Source organism: Planococcus citri, chromosome 4 (genome assembly GCF_950023065.1).
Source record: "Planococcus citri chromosome 4, ihPlaCitr1.1, whole genome shotgun sequence".
In the NCBI taxonomy this organism is placed as follows: domain Eukaryota; kingdom Metazoa; phylum Arthropoda; class Insecta; order Hemiptera; family Pseudococcidae; genus Planococcus; species Planococcus citri.
Window position 1 is genome coordinate 33,323,395 of NC_088680.1, and position 21,184 is coordinate 33,344,578.

The window sequence follows — 21,184 nt, forward strand, 5'->3', positions numbered from 1 at the left end:
CTCTTCTCTATCTAGTTTTTTGAATTCGTTTTTTCACAGAAATACGAATTAATTAGAATATAATTCATGATTATTTCATTGTTTATTAAAACAATTTCGAAAAAAACTATAGTACATTCTACGTAATCACATTTACTGCGAAAAAACGGAATTAAATTTAATGGACACCCTGTACCAAGCAACATCAGAAAAATTGCTCCACAAAAATGATGAAGAATCATTGATGTTTGCGGTCTATGCGGTCTCAACAATTTTTTTTCCTGAGTTGTTGGTTGACTAAGCAATTGTTATCATCAATTATCAAAAAGTAATCGTTGTTTAAATTCTTTTTTAATCCTAAAAAACTCGAGCAGTTGAATACTGAAATTTGAAAGTCTTGGTTCCATTCCGTCAAGTGGATTTGGTGTTGTAGTTCCTATAATACGATAGCTCGAGTCGACGCTTACTCTGGGGACTCTTCGTTAGTAAATTGACATCAATACAAGAAACCCAGAAAGTGCGTTCACTAAATTGAATTTTTGACAAACCAATCTGTACTCGGAGTAGAATCTTCTAATTTTAATTCGTTGAGTATAGATTGTGCCATCGATTACGAGAGAAAGATTCATTCTATCGCATCGAATTGGGTATCATCTTCGTAGTGTTTCAACAACGTATCCAAGTAGTAAGTACCTATTCTAAATTTCTATAAATAATAAATGAGTATTTTCTCATCTCATCGACTGAAATAATTCCTTTCTTCTTATGCTTTTAGGTTGTCATGACAGAAGCATGATCGGTACATCGGTTGCGATCCAATTTTGAAGTTTCTCTACCGTATACTAACCCGATAAATCGAACCTCGAACGAATTTTCTTGATGGCTGAACAAGAAGATAGTACGCTGAAAGATGTTGCCCTGAATTTGAATAAGAAACCGTCGAAAGGCATATTGAAAAATTCTTCCAGTTTTGAAACTTCGGAGTCTACCAAATGGTATTTATTTGTACTATATTCGCGTTGTGCTATTTGTTTAGTATAGATTGTCGTAATGTATCGGCTTACGCGATTTTCTTCTATTTTGTGAGAATTTTTCTCATTTTTATTTTACACGTTTTCAGTGTCAAATCGGCGAAAGATAAGGCCACGAAATGGGACGAGATGAATATAATAGCGACGCTTCATCCTGCCGACAAGGATTACGGTCATATGAAAGTAGACGAACCAAAAACACCGTTCGAACGCGAATTACCAGAAGATCTTCTGGATGGTGGCGTTGATCCTAATTTATTAGCTGAAACGTGAGCGCTGAGTGTCTTTATTTTCAATTTTAACTGGCTTTTGAAGTTACTGAACGTTATTCCTGTTGTTTTATGTAGAATAAATAAGAAAAAAGAAGAAGAACTCGCTGTTCATATGCCCGTCGATGATTCAGACAGTGAACCTGATGAGGAAGAAACCCCAGAACAGAGAGGTGATTATTATTTATTTCAGTTCTACAATCAATATGTTCTTGGGGTGTCCTGTCAATGGTTCTGAAGAATTCACCTGATGGTGCCGAATTGGGTTGCCATATCTAAAAATTGAAGGAGTAATTGTGCCGGCTTCAAAAAATTGAAGATGATTCCTTCGATTTGTATTCTGAATCAAATCTTCATGATCCATTCTACAAAGCGTCGAAATTTCTTGTAAAATAGGCCCACATTTAAAATTAATAGAGCTAGAGAAATTTGAAGCCTTAAAAATGCTTTCCCTTTCAGCTGTGATGAAAACTGCGCACAAATTTTGCAAACAAATATTCAGAATCGAAGTTCGAGATTTTTCTCGAATATTAATTATTATCCTCGACCTATTTGTAACTTTACCCCTCCGACGATTCTCAGAACTGGCGAACTATTTTCGGTCAATTTTGAATCTTGACTCATTCTAGCTTGCTTTGTTCCAATAATTGGGCAACTTTCGCTGTTAACAACATCGAACGGTTGTTATTTCTGTAGAATGACGCTTTATTTATAGAGCTCGTTACTATATCGACCAATTGCCTAATATTTTTCGTTTTTGTTTCTCATTTAATATTCCACAGCTGCTAGAAAGGCGTTTGAAAGTAAAAGAAAGGCCCACTACAATGAGTTTTTCGCTGCAAAAATGGCTCGTAAATTACTAGAAGAAGACGAAGACGAAGATGAAGATGAAGATAAAGAGAAGAAAACAGACGAAGAAGAAAACGGTCAAAATGAAAATAAGGATGACGATGATGGAGGTAATTTGATAGAATTAAGTAACAATACCATCTTAGATTCCATAATTCTACGATGAATTTTTTTTATTGTAAAGATGAGCAATCCGAAGGCACGTCGTCGGCCGCATTCACTCACGCTAGTTAAGCGTAAACGATGTCACACTGCTGTACCAAGGTCTCGTAATATTTAATAAAATTAAGTTATAGGTATATTAATGTTGTACATATTATTATTTATGTTGTATTCGTGTGTTGTAACTACTTATTTATGTTTATGTAGTCGTTTATTTATTTTTTTGCAATTATTATTTATCATCATCACCATCATTATTATGCTCGAATGCGAATGTATTCGACGGAAGTCCACCTACTACTAAAATGCTGTTTCATTTTTAGTCATGATCCAATTGAGCAGTATTCGGCGTTTCTGTTTAACAACCTTATTGTTATTATTTAATATGTATCATTATTGCATCCATCTATTTATCTATGACAGAGATACATAAAAGTTGTCTCGCTAGCGTTTTGATTTATACTGTAGGTAATTTATTTTGCTCTTTTTGTGGATTACAACATGGTACGGAATAGTGCTTTTGAATAAGATTGTTTCTCAGAGTGGTTTAGAAAATTTTATTTGTGTAGTTTCGTTGGAATTTTTTGGCTGTTTGAGAATATGAATAGCAGAGTGGTATAGCATGTTGGTATCGAAAAGTGAAAATGTGCTCAGAAGAATCTGGTCATTGGCATTGACCATTCCGCTCACAAATTAATATGTAAATTGGACAAGTTGAGACTGAGAGGAACGTGTTCTGAAGAAAATGTAACTGAAAATAATTATGTATAATATGTACGTATGATTTTGAGAAAATTTATTCTATCCATCGATATAATATCGATGACTGCAGCTTCACAATTTGTGAAATTAGATAGGTTGCTTTGAGAAATATCATTTTCGGTTGTTTCATTACACAGGAATGGATTCGATGAATCAAAGTTCAACTTTCAAAGCTCGTTTGTTTGAAGTTTCAAAGTTTGTGTTGTGAATGCGTCCCGTTCCCCTTTTGGCCTTCCCTGCAGATGCAGATGATCAAATAAATTTACGATTGGGTAAAACAAAAATGCAAGCGAAGCAAGCAAGCGAATGAGAACGGAACGGGAACGTAAAGTTATCGGTTGGCTAGTTGGCTACCCTGCTATGAAATTGAAAGTCGTCGAAAACAACGAATTACGAATACAGCAACGAGTCAACACTGAATCCAAACCAAATACGAATAAAATACGATATGTAATTTGTACATTGTACACTTGATCTTGTTGGTGTAAAAAGTATATTAATTTCTGTAAAATAATACGAAATTGAAGTTCGGTTTCACTTTATCATTGTGATTGCGAAAAAGGGCGAAGTTTTCGATGTTATTCAGTCATTTTTGCTCTTTGTCATAGCATAGTCGTAGCTTTCAATCCGTCCTCCGTCGAAGTTGAAGTACGTTGCGATGCCGTTATGCAACAACAACTCGTAGTGAAAATTCCGATCTTCTAAATGAGGATAGCGATCGTCGAGAGGTAATCAGGATTCCGAATTATTGACCAGTCTGTCCGTCGAGATTGTATTCGTAAGTATTTTGCTCTATAATCACTACTCGTTGATCATTTTGGTGACGAGGTGGTAGCAATTCTATGCTTCATGTGCAAAATTGGTAAATACTTGAATTGCAGAGGGTTCGAGACATTGCGAGTGACTTAAGAAAATTTCAGTTAGCTCTCGTGGAATCAAATGTTTTGGATTCGTCGTCGTCGTTACGATTTAAATCTATTCTCAGTCGGTGAAATTTTGCTTATGCCGAACATTTGGAGCTGCGTTTCGGGCCAGTCTTTCAAGCGATATTCAAAGAATGTCCAACAAGTTTCGTAAGCTTAAGGTAAAGTTGTGTCGGAGTTTTTCGGCGACGATGAGCGTTATTTTATGCAGATTTATCATTCGTGTGTACGTATTGTTTGTGATCAACGTTTATATGACTTGGTGTGACATGCCACCGTAGGTCTACGTCTATCAGTTACAGAAAGCTTACAGTCGATAGTGTGAATTGTGAATGTCAATCATCTAATTAACTAGCGAAGTAAACCAGTCTTATACGATTTTGAATCCATGAGGAGAAAAAAATTATAGATAATTGTCCTAATTTCCTTGTGTTTGCTTCGGCGATCGGTTGAAGTGTTGAAGATTCAGCTGCAGCTGTCGTACGAAGATGTACGAGAGTATACATAATTTCATTAATAAAATGGCGTACTGAGATGATTGGTTTTGCCTGTGATGTACAATGTACATGCTTAATGAAGTGAATTGCTATGTGTATTTCATTCATTCGAATACGAATTACAATACGTGCCTGTTTGATAGATTTATCGTTACGGTGTCGTTTCGATCGATTACCGAGGTATTTTAGAATGAGAGATAATGATACGTTCAACGTAAAAATATTGTATAATATAAGCATATACCTACTCTTCGCTTCATTTATATTTATAATCGATGTTTTCTTTTTGATTTATTGTTGATACAGGGTGTCATCAGTGGAAACTCGAATTCTAAGAATAATTCAAACTCCTCAACAGCCGATGATTCAACGGCCGTAGCCGCAGGAGCTACGAATAAAGGAATGGTCCATGATATAGTGTCGTGGGACGCGATGTCTGCCGATGGCACTTCTAACTCATCTTCGTATCCGCATCCAACAGTAGCTACTCCTCCGCCTCCGACGCAGATTAATAAATTACAACTAAGTGCCTCTACCATTCGTAAAGATAAGAGGAGAAGCTCGTCGAGGTTCAATATTAGCAGTAATCGAGAGCTGTTCAAATTGCCATCGATTAGAGGTAATTTTTGGACGATATTTTAATAATTTTAATTGCCAACTTTTTTGAATTTTTTTGAACTAAACTTCGAGCGCGAGTTTTGAGTGTAGAGTTTTGACATATTGAAAATGAATCTTCTTCTTCGTATGAGTTTAGAAACTGAAACAGTTCTCTGTTGACGTTTCATTATTTTAATGAACGTAAATTCGAATTTTCTCAGAAATCTGAATCTTGACTTTTTTTCACTTGAAACTTGAGTGCTTATTTAAATGAATAGTATAAACAATAGTTTTCTTGAACCTGTTGCATTTATAGTTTTAGTTAATTTCATATTTGCACTTACTTTACGAATTTGCATAATAATTGAGTAACTTTCAACAGTTTCAACATTGAACTTGAGAATTCAAAATTTGAAACTCACAAGGCTCGTGTAAGGTTATTATTCGAGTAATCAAGTTACTAAAGTTTCAATATTGTTTTCGTTGCTAAAACTACTTTTTTTTGGTCAAAATTTCAAAATTTTAAATGTACTCTTTTCTGTTCTTTTCCAACTGGCTACACTACCTTTTCAGCATTACGTTATAATGAAGTCCTTCCTTCTAAAATTGTTAGTTTCGCTTTCTGCTTTTTCTGAAAATATTCCAAAAAGTTTCAATTTTTTTCCAAAAAAATGCATGAAGGCCAAAAGCTACATTTCTTTCTCAAAAATTGAAAAAGTCTCACTTTTTGACAAAAATTGTTAAGAGGAATATGAAAAATTACCACATTTTCTCCAAAAATTGTAAAAAATTCTCGTGTTTGGGAAAAGTTCCAAAGTCTTCATTTTCATTTAAGAAACACATAAAAATCTCACTTTTTTATCAAAAAAATACCATAATTCTCACTTTTTGGTCAACAAATTGATAAAAAGTCTCGCTTTTTCTACAAAAATTGCGAAAAAGTAAATATAATTTGTTTGCCCATAATTGCAACTTCTTTGACAAAGTCTTGCTTTTTGCTAAAAAGAGAAAAATTCTCGCTATCTAGCATAATAGAAAAAGTTGCTAAAAAATTCAAAAAGTCTCGTTTTTCACCCTGAAATTGTAAAAAAAAACGCTTGCTTTTTTGAAGAAAATTGCGAAAACATGATATTTTGCTAGTGATTCCCAAAAATTGTTATGTACTTCATTCCGAAGTTCAAATCGTCAAATTCTTGTTATCAGGCAAAAATTCTCGCTTCTTCGCAAGCATGCTAAAGATTTTCACTTTTTTTTTTCAAAAATCACTTAATAGTATTGCTTTTTTGCCTAAAATTGCCAAAAAGTCTTGCTTTTTGCTGAAAATGTTCAAAAATTTACAAAAATACCTATTCGCTTTTTAGCAAAATTTCTAAAAGTTTTCGTTTTTGCAAAAAAAAGTCTTACTTTTTTCAAAAATTGTCTATCTTCCTTGCTTGCTAGATATTGCCAAAAAACACTTTCTATGGCTAAATTGTCAAAGTTTCGCTTTTTGCCAAAAATTGGCTTGATTTTTTTTTAATGATTTTTTCAATTTTTTTTTGTTTTTCTCTCGTTTTGTCACTTTTTTGGTTACTTTGATTATTTTTTTTTGGAAAAAATTGTGTACGAGCTCTGAACTAAATAATATGTGAATTTTGAAATGTTTTAATTCGCCTGGTAATACAGCAACTCAAACTTTACTGGCAAGAGTTGATTTGTTGATCCTAAAAATTAAAGGAATCAAGTTATGAGGTATTTGATGTCGAATAAGATGAATAAGGTTTCATCACGTGGCAGATCCTTGAAATGAAAACAAAAAAGGTCATTAAATTCAATTTTAATTCAATTTCATGAAAGAACAATGACTGATTGAAATTTTTCAAACAATATTAGTGCTCTCAATTTGGACATGAGCAAAAATTATAAAGCATTTTGAAAATTTCAATAGATCATAGTTCTCTCAATTTCGTAGTTGAGCTAACATTGCAGAGACCCTTTTTTGTTCTTTCAAATTTTTTCAGCTCAACGCAATCACATTCAACCCACGTACAATACTTCATTATTTAACCCCTTCGTTTCTAGGTTCGGCAACCCAATTCGCTCTCACGGAGTTTGGGTTGCTGTATTAACAGGCGAATTACTCGACACCTGTTACGGAACACCCGGTATATGTAAACTTTCACTTTTTTCTAATGTGGTGAGAATTGAAAAAAGTTATTTTTTTCACATCCGAAGGAACAACACTGTTTTAAACAAATAGTGCACAAGCTTGAGCTTGGCTTGGCTTTCGAAAAAAAACTTTTTTTGGCTACAAAAATTTAATTTTTTAATGACAAAACATGATTTGCATGATTGAAACAATTACTCGGAGTAAAAAAAAGGCTTCTGAATTATTTTAAACGTGTTTTTGTTAAAAAGTAACCTGACCGTCTGAGAGCACAAAGTTCACAAATTTTGGCTACTTTGAGTATTTAAAACTCCAATATGATGAAAAAAAGTGCTTGAAAGCTAAAATTGTGCCCCTTCTATTTTTTAAACAAATAACTGAAACAAACTTGGGAATTGACAATTTTCTCAGATCGAAGTTTTCAATATTGTACCCTATCCTTCTAAGAGATATTTCCAGGTGAATGGCAGAGTGGAAAGAAGAGGGGTAGTTTATTTTAAACCTCTCCTGTTCGAAACCGAAACACACACCGATCGTGATTTTGCGTAAATTGATGACGTCATAATCAAAAGCACAAAGTTTCCACCGCTGAATTTCAACGTTAAAGGGTGTAACAGGCCGGGCTGTGAGCTCGAAGCTGACGTAGTAAAGCGGCAGCGTGTCTTTTGGTAACACTGTACGCCTTAAATTTAACGAATTGCGTGCTGATAGTTCAGTTTATCGATTGAAGGCGAAACGAACGCGAATACGAATTACAAATTGATAGCTTATTACATTCGTATGTACCTATACCTTGCTCACACACCTATATCTATGGACGTATCTATCGTATAATAGTGTACGATTATCGTATATGTATATAATTTTACGGTTATTTACGAACAGTCGAACGTTGTATCGGTATTCATCTGTTGGTGAGCGCGAGTTTTTTGCGTAAAAAGACGTTGTTAATTCGCTCATACATATAAGTATACGAAGTTGACAGGCGACAACGGATTTGAAAAAAATACGGAATCAGTTCGACGATTATTGCCCAGCGAAGTGAAATCAAGTGAAGTGCGACGAAGTGAAACAAAATGAGCTAATGAAGCGCAGTCCGATCTCGTCGAACGAAAATTATCCTTACGAAAACAACAACATCATCATCAACAACAACAACGACGATAATAATAAATAAAGTAAAATATAAACAAAAGTAAAATTTTTATTTGCCATCGAGGAAAGGTTTACTTATTCGAGAGCGACAGAACGTCAGAAACGATCAGTTCCCAAGTGTTCGGGTTTTAGTAGTAGATTATTCCATATGGTTGAATGTAATCCTACGATCGTTGTCGTAACCGTCCAGTTATCGCTGTTTTTCATTGGTTTATTCAACTGAAGTACATGTTAAGCTCGTCGATAGATTGGTAAGCTTACCTTATTGCATGTTTGTTTAAATCCAAGTCGCAGCTTTCGTGTCTGTCTCGTGAATTATCTATATATTTATCGAGTGTATTTCGTCCATTTACGATAAAAAATGGCCGAGGATCGAGATGAGTACTCTTCGTATCGATTGGAATACATTTATCGCTTGTTGTAGAATATCGATGAAGACGAAACGAGTCAAAAGAACATCGAAGAACGTAGCTAATACCATTTTACCATCGTAGACAGAATACACGATCGCTGAAAAATAATACTCTGGAGCATTTCATCGAAATGACATCGAATGATGAATAATTTCAACGTAATACGCGGCAGAAGCAACATTAAAGCCATGTTGCTCATCCAGAGTAACCAAAAATCAACGGTTGTGATTTCGAAGAACAATTTCGACAGATTTTAGCCGGCTTCTGCCTTGGAATTTTTAGAACGATCGCTAATCTCGAGATAGTTACCATTTACAAGAGTGACGAGAATTTTACTTCTTCGTAATAGAATCGACTTTTGCAGCGTTAGATCACGAGCAACTTACCTATACCTACGATTACTTGTGATATTCGCCATGTTACCATTTTGTTGGTTATAAAGAGTTATTTGTATATAGCTTAGCTGTGACTAAGATACGAGTATATTTATATGTACATTGGATCTGTATCCAAATCTACCGCCAATTTCGAGTGGTTTATTATCGGCTTCGTTTTGTGATTACACCGATTAGCGAGCATCCGAATGGCTGTTTTTTTAATCTAAATGCTACTCGTCTCGAGTAGATCGACTCGCTCGACGAACGAGTCACCTTTTTTGTGAATGATTATCATTGTTACCCGCCTGCGTACCTACCTATTTACCTAGTTACCTTTCTCTATACCTGTACCGATTACCTTATTCAAAATACTGCAATTCGTTGTAAATACCAAGAATAAGCTTGAAAAGCTTCAAAGAACAGTGATCATGCATCCGACGAATGGAACGTACAATATTGGTGGCGGTGGAAGTAACCCCACAGGTTTAAATAAACCACTTTTGGCAGATTCTCCGACCGATTCGACGGCTAAAAGTGTACTCTGCAAGACATCCAGCTTGGATAACGGTTTAGATCTTTTGATCGGAACTGATAACGTTTCGATGACTGGAAGCTTAGAAGGATCAGATACGACGACGACTCCTTCGTCACCACCTTCGGTTGTTTATTATATGAATAATAACAGCAATTACGCCGGTTCTAATAGCAACAATAGTACCGGTAGTAATCCGCAGATCGGAAATAATGCCAGCAGTTTCACGTATAATTCTTACTATGTGTGTAAGAACGGCACGTACGGAGCGGCCGGTCTCAAGAACGATTCGAACGCGTTTCGTATATTACCGTCGTTAGTGGGTAAGATATGTATAAGTGCACTTGGAATTATTGATTGGTATAGGAATTAGTGGTGTGAAGTGGTCAGTAATTTTTTGACAGCGACGAATATGATTTCATTATGTAACGAACTTTCTTATAAATTGGGATAGGTAGTTACGTTAGCATTTGAGTTACGATAAAACATTAGAAAAATTTCATGTTTTTGAAAAAAAATGTTTGAGACAAATTTTTTTCCATTTTTTGAGATTAAATAAAAATAATCCAGTTTAAAAAAGAAGCTGGGTCCTTCTTCTTTCAAGAATGTTTTTTTCTATCCACTCCTGATGTAAAATCCATAGCAATAGAATTTTGCAATATTTCAGTTAGTTGACTTTTCATTTTCGAGGTAATAGAAACATAATGATGTACAAATATACTTTGAGAAAAATCACACAAACATTGAGAAGGAATTGGGATATTGTGAAACTTTTTCGTTAAATATACGAGAAGCTTTGACGTTTCTTGATAAAATAACGAAACAAAAAAAATAAACCGAATAGTCTTCATTTGCTTGTAATAACGAACTAAGTACATATGTAGGTGGATGATCAAATTTTCAAAATAGAGCCAAAAAATATTGTTATATCATATTCCCGGGTACAATAGGTGAAATACCCCTGTCCTCGGATTTTTCAAATTTTGATTGAACATTGTTGGACACCTCCAAAAAAATTGTAGATCAGAAAATTTTTCCCCCATCCCCCTCCCATTGTCTAAAATTACGTTAACTTTTTTTTTGAAAAAAAATCCAACTTCAACGAGTTTTAAATAAAAAAATTTGATTTTTTTTATCCAAAATATGTACAGGAAGCATGAGTCTATCCACCGGGGGGGGGGGGGGAGATATTGACAAAAGAGAATTTGAAATCGCCGCATCTTCGAACCTAATTCAAGCACACAAAATTTTTTCCTTCTAAAAATATGTTCAGATGTGTAATATTTTTAGATTTTTTTTTCTCCAGGTAGTTCATCTTTAAAATCTCACTTTGGGCCCATGGGCAGTTGGGCACCTCCCCACACAATTTTGGGTTTGAAAAAAGTTGACAATGTGGGTGTAGTTTCCATAAAATGAAGTTGGATTTACACAGGTGGACTCTTCTATAAAGGCTTCATTTGTAGGGAGGGGGGGTAACTTGCCCTAAAATTGAGTTTCTTTTTTTGCAAAAAATGACTATTCTACCCGGCAATACCCTGTGATAATTTATTGTTTCAGGCTCTTTATTTTTTCGAACCGTCCAAAAAATCAGGATGTGGAGTGAATCACCCCTCCTGTAGTCGTTCCTTGTCTGTAGCCCTTAATTTAGTGCTGGAAGTGTCTGTTTACAATGCTGAAATGATGGTAAACATGTAAATTCGCAGCCTTTTTTCAAAGTGTTGAAAAAGAATTCCTGTTTTTAAATTTTACAAGAATAAGAGTGGACAAACTTTGGACCGGACGAAAAAATATTGAAAAAGCTTTCAAAAATGAGTGAAAATATCTGATGCTGAATTTAATTTTTCAGTTTTAAAATTTAAACTTGAACTAGCTATTTCTTTTTCAAAACATGTATATAATCTAATTTAAGGTAGAAAGCTCAAGTTTGATTTAAGCCGAAATTAAACACCGTTTTATTCTTTTTATTGCTAAATTTTCACTTGTTTAAAAAAAATTTACTCGAAAGTCTCGTTTTTTTCACCAAAAGAAAAAGTGGGATCGCTTCTTAGTAAAATATTGCTGTAAAGTCTCATTTTCCTTCAAGAATAACCCAAAATTCTCGCTTTTTTGCCAGAAATCGCCAAAAATTGACTATTTTTTGTCAATAATTCTCAAAAACTCCTGCTTTTTGCTAAAATTGTTAGTGTTGTTTTTTCCCAAAAATTTTTCTTCTTCTAAAAATTGTCAACAATTTTCGGTTTTCTTTGAAAAATGGATAAAAATTGTAGTTTTTGGCTAAAAATTAAAAAAAAGTCACTTTTTTCTAAAAGTTGTCTAGAAGTCTCGTTTTTTCCAAAAATTTTAAAAAATACTCTTTTTGTTGCTAAAAATTATCAAAAAGTTGAAAAATATGTAGTCCAACTTTTTAAAATTAAAAAACAGAACATTTCAAAAAATTCTTCTTTTTTTCAAAAATTGTCAACAATTTTTGCTTTTTAAAAAAATGCTTAAAAATTGTAGTTTTCTACCAAAAATTTCAAAGTCTCACTTTTTCCTCCAAATTTTTTCAAAAGTCTCGTTTTTTCGCCAACTTGAAAAAAATTGCAAAATAGTCCCACTTTTCAAGGTGAAACTTAAGTGTTCTGGTTTTTTTGCAATTTTTTTCAATGCTCCTACATTAAAACATTTTGCTCGCGTCTTGTTTTTTTGTTTGATTACTTTTTGGGTTTTTGGTTACTAGTGTTGCTTTTTTTGGGGGGGGGGGGGATTGATTACGAGTCCTGTCCAGTTTTGAAAATAATCCCATCGATAGGCACTCGGATTAGCTGTTCTCTTAATCACGTTGATAGCTGATTTAGACACAATTTTTCGACGTTTCCTTCTGCTGGTTCAAATTTATATTTATTTCTTCAGTGATGAAAAATTTTCAAAAATTTAATAAATGAATAAATAAATAATGAAAAATGTATCTTTGAGCACAATTACGTATGTATTGGCTATTGGAAAATGCTAACATTTTCTGGGACCTCAGAAAAGCTCAAAACCACCTTCAAACGATTTGGATAATCAAAAATAGCCTCCAAGGCATTCTTAAACTCAAGAAAATCAACTTCTTCGATTAATTTCGGAAGTCAACAAAATCCTCCAAGAAATCCTCGGATTTTTCCAATTACTTTCAAAAAAAATTCCATGAAAAAAGAACAAATAAAATAGACATATTTCAACATTGATTTCAAAATCTATTCGCAATTTTTTAGGACTTTGAAAATTCAAAAATCTACTAAAGGTTCCAAAAAGCTCTAAAACCATCACTAATTTTTTGAGAGGTCTATAATTAAATCTTACAGTTTACGTAGTTTCCATCTTTCTTTTTTTTTCTTCGTGTAAAGCAGACCATTTTTTTTTTCAAAATTCACCAAATGATTCAGTTCATAAAATTTGGCTTCAAAGTGTATTTTTCGACGCTTCTTCAATTTTTTCTTACTTGTCTCAAAAAATTTTGTTCGAGTTAGTCACCTCCTGTAAAAAGGTACTCTATATCATTTCTTCAAATCCTCGATTCCCCCGCCCCCCCCAATGTAACTTTAAATAGGTGTCTGAACAGTTCAAAATATCGTTTTCTAATCGTATCGATGTTGATTTTTCTTTGCAGATGCGGCACCTTCGGAGCAAGAAGAGTTATTTGTTCAAAAATTACGACAATGTTGCGTTTTGTTTGATTTTGTCTCGGATCCATTATCCGATATTAAATGGAAAGAGGTGAAACGAGATGCTTTGCAAGAAATGGTCGAGTACGTGACGTCGGAGAAAAACGTTATTACCGAAGCTGTGTACCCGGAAGCAGTCCACATGGTATATTTTTCATTTATTTATTTTGCTGTTTAGTATATGTATTTAAATCGATAGAAGCTTTAAAAATGAACTAGGTAAATTGAAAATTGAATGTTGTATAAATTTTACATTTAAAAAAAAAAAAAGGAGTATTCAGTTACGTTGAAAATTAATAATAGTTTTTCTAAACTAAAAGTGCTCAAAATGTTCTAAAATTTATTATAAATTTGTGGTTTTTTTTTCACGCGATACGTAAAGCTAATTATTCAATTACCAAATGACGTTCTTTTAAAATCCCTTGTATTTTGTATGTTCGTGTATAGTTCGCTGTAAACGTGTTTCGTACCTTACCACCCTGCAGCAATCCCAACGGAGCAGAGTTCGATCCTGAAGAAGACGAACCAACGCTTGAGGCAGCTTGGCCGCATTTACAATTAGTGTACGAATTTTTTCTAAGGTAAGAAATCACTTGACTGGCCAATACTATCTTAAATGACTGGCTTGTGCGTATGGATTACGATTGCAAAATTAACGTTTTCGTTGCAATATTTTCCATAGATATTCAAAATTTATTCGAGTCCGTCATTCTATTAGTGATATAAATTTTGTGTCAGATTACTGAAGTACTTAAAAAATGCTAATTTATGAGAAAATATTCTCATTCGTTTAAAGATTTCGTAGCACAAACCAGTCAGAATTATCGACTTCGTGTTCTAATTTTACATTGAAAAATTTTATGTTGTAGATTTATCGAATCACCAGATTTTCAACCGAGCATCGCGAAGAAGTACGTTGATCAGAGGTTTGTTCTGCAGGTGAGTTAATATTGGACCAGTTTTGAAAAGGCAATATGGAAGTCAATTAAGGAGTTGTATTCATTTGATTTTTATTTTTTCAGCTATTGGAATTATTTGATTCAGAGGATCCGAGGGAACGAGATTTTTTGAAGACAACTCTTCATCGAATATATGGAAAGTTTTTAGGCCTACGAGCTTACATACGAAAACAAATTAATAATATTTTCTACAGGTAGGTAGAACTTTTATTTTTAATTTGGCTGTTTTCTTCGTTTTTATCGTTACCAAATTTACAATCCTTTTTGATTTTTTTGTTCAGATTTATTTACGAAACGGAACATCACAACGGTATCGCCGAATTATTGGAAATATTAGGAAGGTACGTGTGGATTAAGTTATCTAAAATTGTTGAACGATGTACGATGTTTTTTTCGTGCTATTATCGTGTTTTTAATCATGAATTTTCTCATTATCCAGCATAATAAACGGATTCGCGTTGCCGTTGAAAGAAGAACATAAAGTATTTCTACTCAAGGTATTGCTGCCGTTACATAAAGTGAAATCCTTATCAGCCTACCATCCGCAGCTAGCTTATTGCGTGGTGCAATTTTTAGAAAAAGATGCCTCGCTCAGCGAACCGGTTGTTCGTTCGTTGCTAAAATATTGGCCTAAAACTCATTCCCCAAAAGAGGTAAGCATACCATGAAATCGTCTATGGCCTTGCCATTAGTGTAGATGTGCCTTACGTATTATGAATTTTCATTCAATTTGTTTGTCACTCATCAGGTCATGTTTCTCAACGAAATGGAAGAAATTTTAGACGTGATTGAACCGGCTGAATTTCAAAAAATCATGGTGCCATTATTTCATCAGCTTGCAAAATGCATCTCTAGTCCTCATTTTCAAGTTCGTTTGTGTGTTTATTTACTAAATTTTGTTGTTTTTGATTGTGAATGTACCGATGTGTGGGACAAGCGTTGCTGTTAGGAGCCAAACTGAATATTTAGCAAATGTTATCCTCCCCCCCCCCTCCACTACAAAAAATCAACGCCTAAAAAATGATTTTTGATCGATTATCGTTTTTTTTTTTTAAATGAGAATGTAATTTTTTTATGATTTTTTTATAATTCAACATCTGCACAATTCCTACCTCGATTAGGTTATTAATTTCTCAGAGGGAAATTGGCCTTTTCTCCTCCATCGTACATTCACAGTTTTCCAATATTCTGTTGAATGATTCGTATTTCATAAATTTATTTATGTGATTTTATCCAATTTAGGTGGCTGAAAGAGCGTTGTATTATTGGAATAATGAATACATAATGTCTTTGATCAGTGATAACGTTAGCGTTATTCTTCCAATTATGTTCGCGCCATTATATCGTAATTCCAAAACTCATTGGAATAAGTAAGATTCATTATTTTATAACTTATTGTATTTTCAACGAATATACTGGTGTGCCAAAGAGCTACAGTGGATCGTAAAATACCAAAAGAATGGTCAATTGTTTCCCAAAGTTTTCAAAATTCGGGTTCAACGGCCAACTTATCCAGTTGTTTTGAAATCTGGTTACCGTTTTGGAAACTGTCGTCCTTTATGCTTTGATTTTTGAAATCAAAAAAAAAAAAAACGATCCTCTGTAGTGCTTGGTTTTGTCAACTTGACCCAGATGTATTTCGAATTCTAAGTATGTGTTTTTTTTTTGGTTTTTTAATTCGTTGATATCATCTGTTGTAGAACTATTCACGGCTTGATATATAACGCTTTGAAATTGTTTACCGAAATGAACCAGAAATTATTCGACGAATGTACTCAAAAATATAAAAACGAAAGGCTCAGGTGAGAAAAAATCGTACATCTTATATTATCTTAGTTCCTTGAAACTAGAGGCTCTAAAAAAATACATTATTTTTTTTGCAGAGAAAAAGAAAAATTGAAAGACAGAGAAGATATGTGGAATAAAATCGAATTATTAGCTAAACAAAGCCCGAGTTACCATTGTAACGGAGAAAATTCTTTATCCAACTCCAGCGTATGTTCTCCTTCGGGAAACGATGCTGATATCGAAGACTTCGACTTGTATGAAAGAATCGAATTGGGTTCTAAAAACGTAAGTATCGAACTTATCAGATTAGAATAAATCTAATCAAACTGAGCCAACTTTTATTCGAAAAAATTTCGATTTTTTTGGTATTTTAATATTTAGGGGAGAAGTGATTAGATCCGATCAGATCAGGACATTCTATGAATCCAGTTTGATTGGATTGAATCTGTTCAGACCTGATCAGATCTGATAGGAAAGGCTTAATTGGATCTCACCGGATCTGATTCTGATCCGACAGATCTGATTAGATCTTTGAAATACTATAATTAATTTTTGATTCTCCTTCCCCCTCCACCTTACATTTTATTACGAAATTACGATTTATGAAAACAATTAATCCAACTTTTCTGTTTTATTTTTCCAGATCGAACGAGTGAAAAAAGATAAACCTTTATTAAGGCGAAAATCAGAGTTACCTCACGATACGTACACTGTGAAAGCATTGACCGATCACAAAAGAGCCGATGAATATCTCCCCACACCACCAAATGTTAACCAATGTTGATGAATATTATGTGCTATATCGAATTTGGCCTCAATTATGATGATGATGATAATGAGAAAAAATTATCCCAACCCAAGAGTACTTATTCGATTTACAAAGCGTACCTATTATACTCGTAATTTGTATACCGTTCGCTCCGCGTAACCTTTTGATTGTGTTGTGTCTTCGCTACTTTTTTTTCACGCGCTCTTATCGTATCTATTTATACCTTTTTCTTTACATTGTCATCGTTATACGAGATGTACCTTTTTTGTTTGTTTCTGTCTACTCGTTATTTTTTTTCTCGAAAATTTACTCCTTCGATGGGCACGGCGATGTAATTAAATGTTTTCGCCCGTTGCGAGTAACAACGAATATCGCGTCGTTATTATTTTATTGTTTTTCATTGGCTATAATATGTGACCCCCTGGAGGGAATATGTTGATGAATAAAAAGTTAAGTACCTACTTGTAAATTTTTACTTGTAAAAGGGTTATAAATTTTCGCGCAAGATGAATGGTTTTCAAGCGCAATACGTATGTATGTACTTACTACCTACTACCCCTACCGTATGTGTATGTTCTGTACTACCTATGTAAAATGAATAATAAATTTATGTACTTATCAATTACTGTAATGATACCTACCTATTTAGTACTACCTAATAATAAAAGAGAAATTATTCGCATTTATATTGAATTATAATTACCTAATTATCGTTTGTGGTATCTCATCAGTTTGTAATTTTTATGGCTGAAGATATCGATTTATTTTTCTACGAGTGTGTTTTATTGCCAAAGGTGAAGAATGATTTTCAACTACTGACTGACGATGTGAGATTGACTATAAGTTAAACGTAGAAAATGAGCATCTAACGGGTTGAAATCAGAAAAAAATAAATCCAGAAAATGTAATTCTAAAATTAAACGCTAAATTTTCACTCTCTGATTTCGGTTAAATTTTGAGTAAAGTTTTTTCATGGAAGTTTGACCGTTCCAGTAGATCTTTTAAAATCTAGGTAATCGTTCGTGCTAATTATTTACCTAATACTTCGCTAAAATGAAGAATGAATTTAAACAATGCTAAGAAAACTGAAAAAAATCACTATATTTAAATGACTTTCTAGTCTACAAAGATATTTACAAGCATATACACAATAGATTCATTTACTTATGCACGATAGAACGAATATCTGGCCATAGCCAGGAGTGAACTGCCAGCCATCTGCGAGATGCGATATTTAAACATATGAATACGTTTCTGATGACTTTTTCGTACGAAAGTTCAAATTATTAGAGATGAAATGCGAAGTTCAACATCCAAGTATCAACTGTAGGGGTGCTGATTAATATTTTAACGTATCGAAAGAGTACATGTTTCTAAATTTCAGGATAAGCTGTCTTTTCATCAGCAACTGGTTACGTAAGAATTGCAGCTGTTGTTTTTGCTCTTTTTTGCTGTATTCGATTCCGGGTAATCCTCGAATCTGCAAAAATAACAAACACATTGAATACTATTAATGGAGATAAAATTATACTTCTATGTTCAACATGAAAAAATGAAAAATATGAGATGAAGAACGAAAGAATCGACGTGTCAATTTCGAGACAAGTCTAGGGATTTTCAATCCAACTACATCAAAAGGTTACAAGGCAATAAATTTGTTTCCTTTGACCATAACAGTCGTGTTCTTTTTTCAAGTAAAACGTCTATCATTGATAATTCATAAAACATCGAAATAATAAACGATGGACAATTCATAGTTGACCAAGTTGTTCTACGAATTAACTAATACCTACTTCACAATTCACTACTTCAGTCTTAATAATAAATGACCAGCTAGAGATGTTAATTTATGAAATATGGTAACAGGACACTCACATATTCGCGAACCTCCTCCAGTTTTCGTAAAATTTCCATTACTTTTTGACTAACATCTTGAGACTGAGCGTTTTTCTGAACAGGGTCATGTGGATCACGTTCCAAGCTGCAAATGAGCAAAATATCAATAAGAAATACTGCATACTGCATTACGAAGTTTTTGAACAAGATGTTATGTAGCTAGCAAATAATATAGTTATCTAGATTGAGGAAATGCTGTTAAACAGCGGAAAATAGCACATACCCTCGAATTATCTCGTAAATTAGAGGTAAAAATGTAACATCCACTTCTTTACTGCAAGCTGCATGAGAAAGCTGTTCGTTACATTGATCTTCACTACTCATATTGAAATATTTTCAAGATCTACAATTAATTATAACGCAATTTTCTTTCCAAATAGTGAGAAATTGCAGGGAACACTTCATCAAATTTCAAAACTCTGCATAAAAAAAATGATAACAAAACTTCAAAAATCAAAAATCTGTCAACAAACTCCAAGGAAATAACACGTGAGAGGTTGGTTCTAAGAATGAATATTGTTCGTCAATGATTGGCGGATGGAATGTGACGTCATCAGTAGTCTTTTATTCTTGATAATTATTTTTAATTTTAATTTAATTATTTTTAAATTAATTTAGTTACTTATGTCTGACAATTATCTTTTTTTTTTTTTACGTATTTTTGATTTGAATTTTAATTTTTAGCTACTTCTAAAAATGAAAAAAATGATAATATCAACTTGAAATATACGTCGATCAATCAATTTGAAATACCTATCTTAGCTATCTATTCTATCGTAATTTGGAGGTCATGCAAAATCCAAAGACCAAAAATTGATTTTGAAATTACGTAATTTGGAAATTAAAGACCATCGCCATGCAAACTCCGAAAATCGATTTGTTTTTTCGTAAAGTAGAGGCAGAGGCCATGCGAATTGCGATAATGTGAATTCCGAAAATTGATTCGACTTCTCATAGTTTTTAGGCCACGCATGCTTCAAAAGACGTCAATTTTAAATTCCGCAACTTAGAGTCCATGCAAACTCCAAAGTCCAAAAATCAATGTCATCTCTGCCCAGGGATGCGGAGCGGAACTGAACCGGAACGAACCGGAACGCTAAACCCCTAACTTTTGGGAGAATTTTGGCGGAGCGGAACGGAACCTGGAGCAACTTTCAAAAAATATGCAGGAGTGAAACCGGAACCGAACCGGAATAAAAATTTGGGTTTTTAAAGCTCCGACCTAACAAAATTTTTTGACCTTTAATGAACGATTTTCAAGATTATAGTGTGAACAAAAGGTGTTTTTGCTGAAATTTTACCTCAATAAACTAGAAAATTGTAAAAAGACATGGTAAATGACATGAAAAAGACCATTTATACAATGTACTTTTGGAACAAAGCTGCAATTTTCAGCGATCAAAATTCAAATTTCTCATGTGAGCAGTGAGGTGGACTTTAAATTTCATTAAAACGCGCCTAATTCAACCATTTTTTTAAAATTTCGGGTATTTCAACATTTTCAACTTCAATTTTTGCTCAGAACATGAAAATTCTGATGTACTTTGAATGCAACCTTCTCTAAAACAAAAAAGAAAAATCGGAGCGGAACAGAACGCTAAACCGGAACGGAACGATATTTTTAATCGGAGCGGAACGATACAGGAAACCGGAACAGAATTATTTTTTATGTCGGAGCTGAACCCTGAACCCGGAACGAAATTCATTCCGCTCCGCATCCCTGTCTCTGCCTGTCTAGCTTCTTAAGGTCATTGACTCGTTTGTTTATCTTCTCAAGGTCGCCTGTCTTTCTGTCTGACCTCTTAAGGTTATTGACCTACCTGCAAAGCCTCTCTAGGGTCGCGGTGTTCGAATGTCTGTCTGTCTGTCTGCCCAAGGACATCTGTCTGTTTAGCCTGTTGAAAGTCATTGATCCACCTGTCTGGCCTCTTAAGGTCATTGACCTACCTGTCTAGTCTCTCAAGGTTCTCTGAGTAGATAACTGTCTGGTTTTTCAAGGATGTCTGTTCAGAGTGTTCACCGTTCTAACCTCTTAAGATCATTGACCCCTCTGTCTGTCTTCTCAAGATCGTCTATCGGCTTGTCTGGCTTCCCCAACTTCAAAATTCAAATTCAAATTCAAATTAGACAATTTAGAGGTCATAATATGCACTTATGCAGGCTACAAAAATCGCTTTTAAAATTTGTAATTGAAAAGCTTTGCAAACTCCAAAAATATATTTGATTTTTCGTCGTTTGGAGGCATGCAAGCTCCAAAAACTTATTTGCTTTTTCGTAGTTTGGAGATCATCTGAATTCAGGGGTGATAACCTACAGTCAAAAGCTGAAAGTTAAAAGTCGAAAGTCGACGATTTTTGGAGTTTTTTGAAAGTCAAAAGCTTTATTTTTTCAGTT

General features: G+C 33.9%; 3 protein-coding genes across 7 annotated transcripts; 2 read left to right on the forward strand and 1 right to left on the reverse strand.

Moving 5' to 3' along the window:
• Positions 1 to 259: 259 nt before the first annotated feature.
• LOC135845286 (protein phosphatase inhibitor 2-like) lies at positions 260 to 2,835 on the forward strand. 2 transcript variants are annotated; one of them, XM_065363763.1, is made up of 7 exons: positions 260 to 496; positions 577 to 664; positions 755 to 974; positions 1,100 to 1,279; positions 1,358 to 1,452; positions 2,062 to 2,238; positions 2,313 to 2,835. In XM_065363763.1, exons 3-7 carry the CDS (start codon positions 859 to 861, stop codon positions 2,360 to 2,362), a joined length of 618 nt encoding a protein of 205 aa, XP_065219835.1. In that variant the 5' UTR covers positions 260 to 496; positions 577 to 664; positions 755 to 858; the 3' UTR covers positions 2,363 to 2,835. The 2 variants fall into 2 exon arrangements, with proteins under 2 accessions (XP_065219835.1, XP_065219833.1); XM_065363761.1 differs by having other exon boundaries at positions 260 to 664.
• A 591-nt stretch (positions 2,836 to 3,426) lies between these two features.
• LOC135845284 (serine/threonine-protein phosphatase 2A 56 kDa regulatory subunit gamma isoform-like) lies at positions 3,427 to 17,580 on the forward strand. 4 transcript variants are annotated; one of them, XM_065363759.1, is made up of 15 exons: positions 3,427 to 3,543; positions 3,661 to 3,830; positions 3,934 to 4,136; positions 4,779 to 5,091; positions 13,324 to 13,523; positions 13,826 to 13,959; positions 14,248 to 14,317; positions 14,401 to 14,531; positions 14,619 to 14,678; positions 14,777 to 14,990; positions 15,086 to 15,205; positions 15,580 to 15,707; positions 16,038 to 16,139; positions 16,221 to 16,410; positions 16,769 to 17,580. In XM_065363759.1, the coding sequence occupies exons 3-15, from the start codon at positions 4,110 to 4,112 to the stop codon at positions 16,907 to 16,909; spliced, it is 1,830 nt and encodes a 609-aa protein (XP_065219831.1). In that variant the 5' UTR covers positions 3,427 to 3,543; positions 3,661 to 3,830; positions 3,934 to 4,109; the 3' UTR covers positions 16,910 to 17,580. The 4 variants fall into 4 exon arrangements, with proteins under 4 accessions (XP_065219831.1, XP_065219830.1, XP_065219832.1 ...); XM_065363758.1 differs by having other exon boundaries at positions 3,481 to 3,830; XM_065363760.1 differs by lacking the exon at positions 3,934 to 4,136 and having other exon boundaries at positions 3,481 to 3,830.
• A 395-nt stretch (positions 17,581 to 17,975) lies between these two features.
• On the reverse strand, positions 17,976 to 19,209 carry MED9 (mediator complex subunit 9). Its single transcript, XM_065363764.1, has 3 exons — positions 19,014 to 19,209; positions 18,770 to 18,875; positions 17,976 to 18,374 (listed from the first exon to the last, which is right to left on the reverse strand). Exons 1-3 carry the CDS (start codon positions 19,112 to 19,114, stop codon positions 18,234 to 18,236), a joined length of 348 nt encoding a protein of 115 aa, XP_065219836.1. The 5' UTR covers positions 19,115 to 19,209; the 3' UTR covers positions 17,976 to 18,233.
• Between the last annotated feature and the right edge of the window lie 1,975 nt (positions 19,210 to 21,184).

Excerpts from the sequence above, each read along its gene's own strand:
- LOC135845286 (XM_065363761.1), top strand. The coding sequence starts at position 859 with ATGGCTGAACAAGAAGATAGTACGCTGAAAGATGTTGCCCTGAATTTG. Across the intron at positions 975-1,099 it reads ACTTCGGAGTCTACCAAATG|TGTCAAATCGGCGAAAGATA; the intron begins GTATTTATTTGT and ends ACACGTTTTCAG. Across the intron at positions 1,453-2,061 it reads AGAAACCCCAGAACAGAGAG|CTGCTAGAAAGGCGTTTGAA; the intron begins GTGATTATTATT and ends AATATTCCACAG.
- LOC135845284 (XM_065363757.1), top strand. The coding sequence starts at position 9,589 with ATGCATCCGACGAATGGAACGTACAATATTGGTGGCGGTGGAAGTAAC. Across the intron at positions 15,206-15,579 it reads TCTCTAGTCCTCATTTTCAA|GTGGCTGAAAGAGCGTTGTA; the intron begins GTTCGTTTGTGT and ends TATCCAATTTAG. Across the intron at positions 16,140-16,220 it reads TATAAAAACGAAAGGCTCAG|AGAAAAAGAAAAATTGAAAG; the intron begins GTGAGAAAAAAT and ends TTTTTTTTGCAG.
- MED9 (XM_065363764.1), bottom strand. The coding sequence starts at position 19,114 with ATGAGTAGTGAAGATCAATGTAACGAACAGCTTTCTCATGCAGCTTGC. Across the intron at positions 18,876-19,013 it reads ATTTACGAGATAATTCGAGG|CTTGGAACGTGATCCACATG; the intron begins GTATGTGCTATT and ends GCTCATTTGCAG. Across the intron at positions 18,375-18,769 it reads TGGAGGAGGTTCGCGAATAT|ATTCGAGGATTACCCGGAAT; the intron begins GTGAGTGTCCTG and ends TTATTTTTGCAG.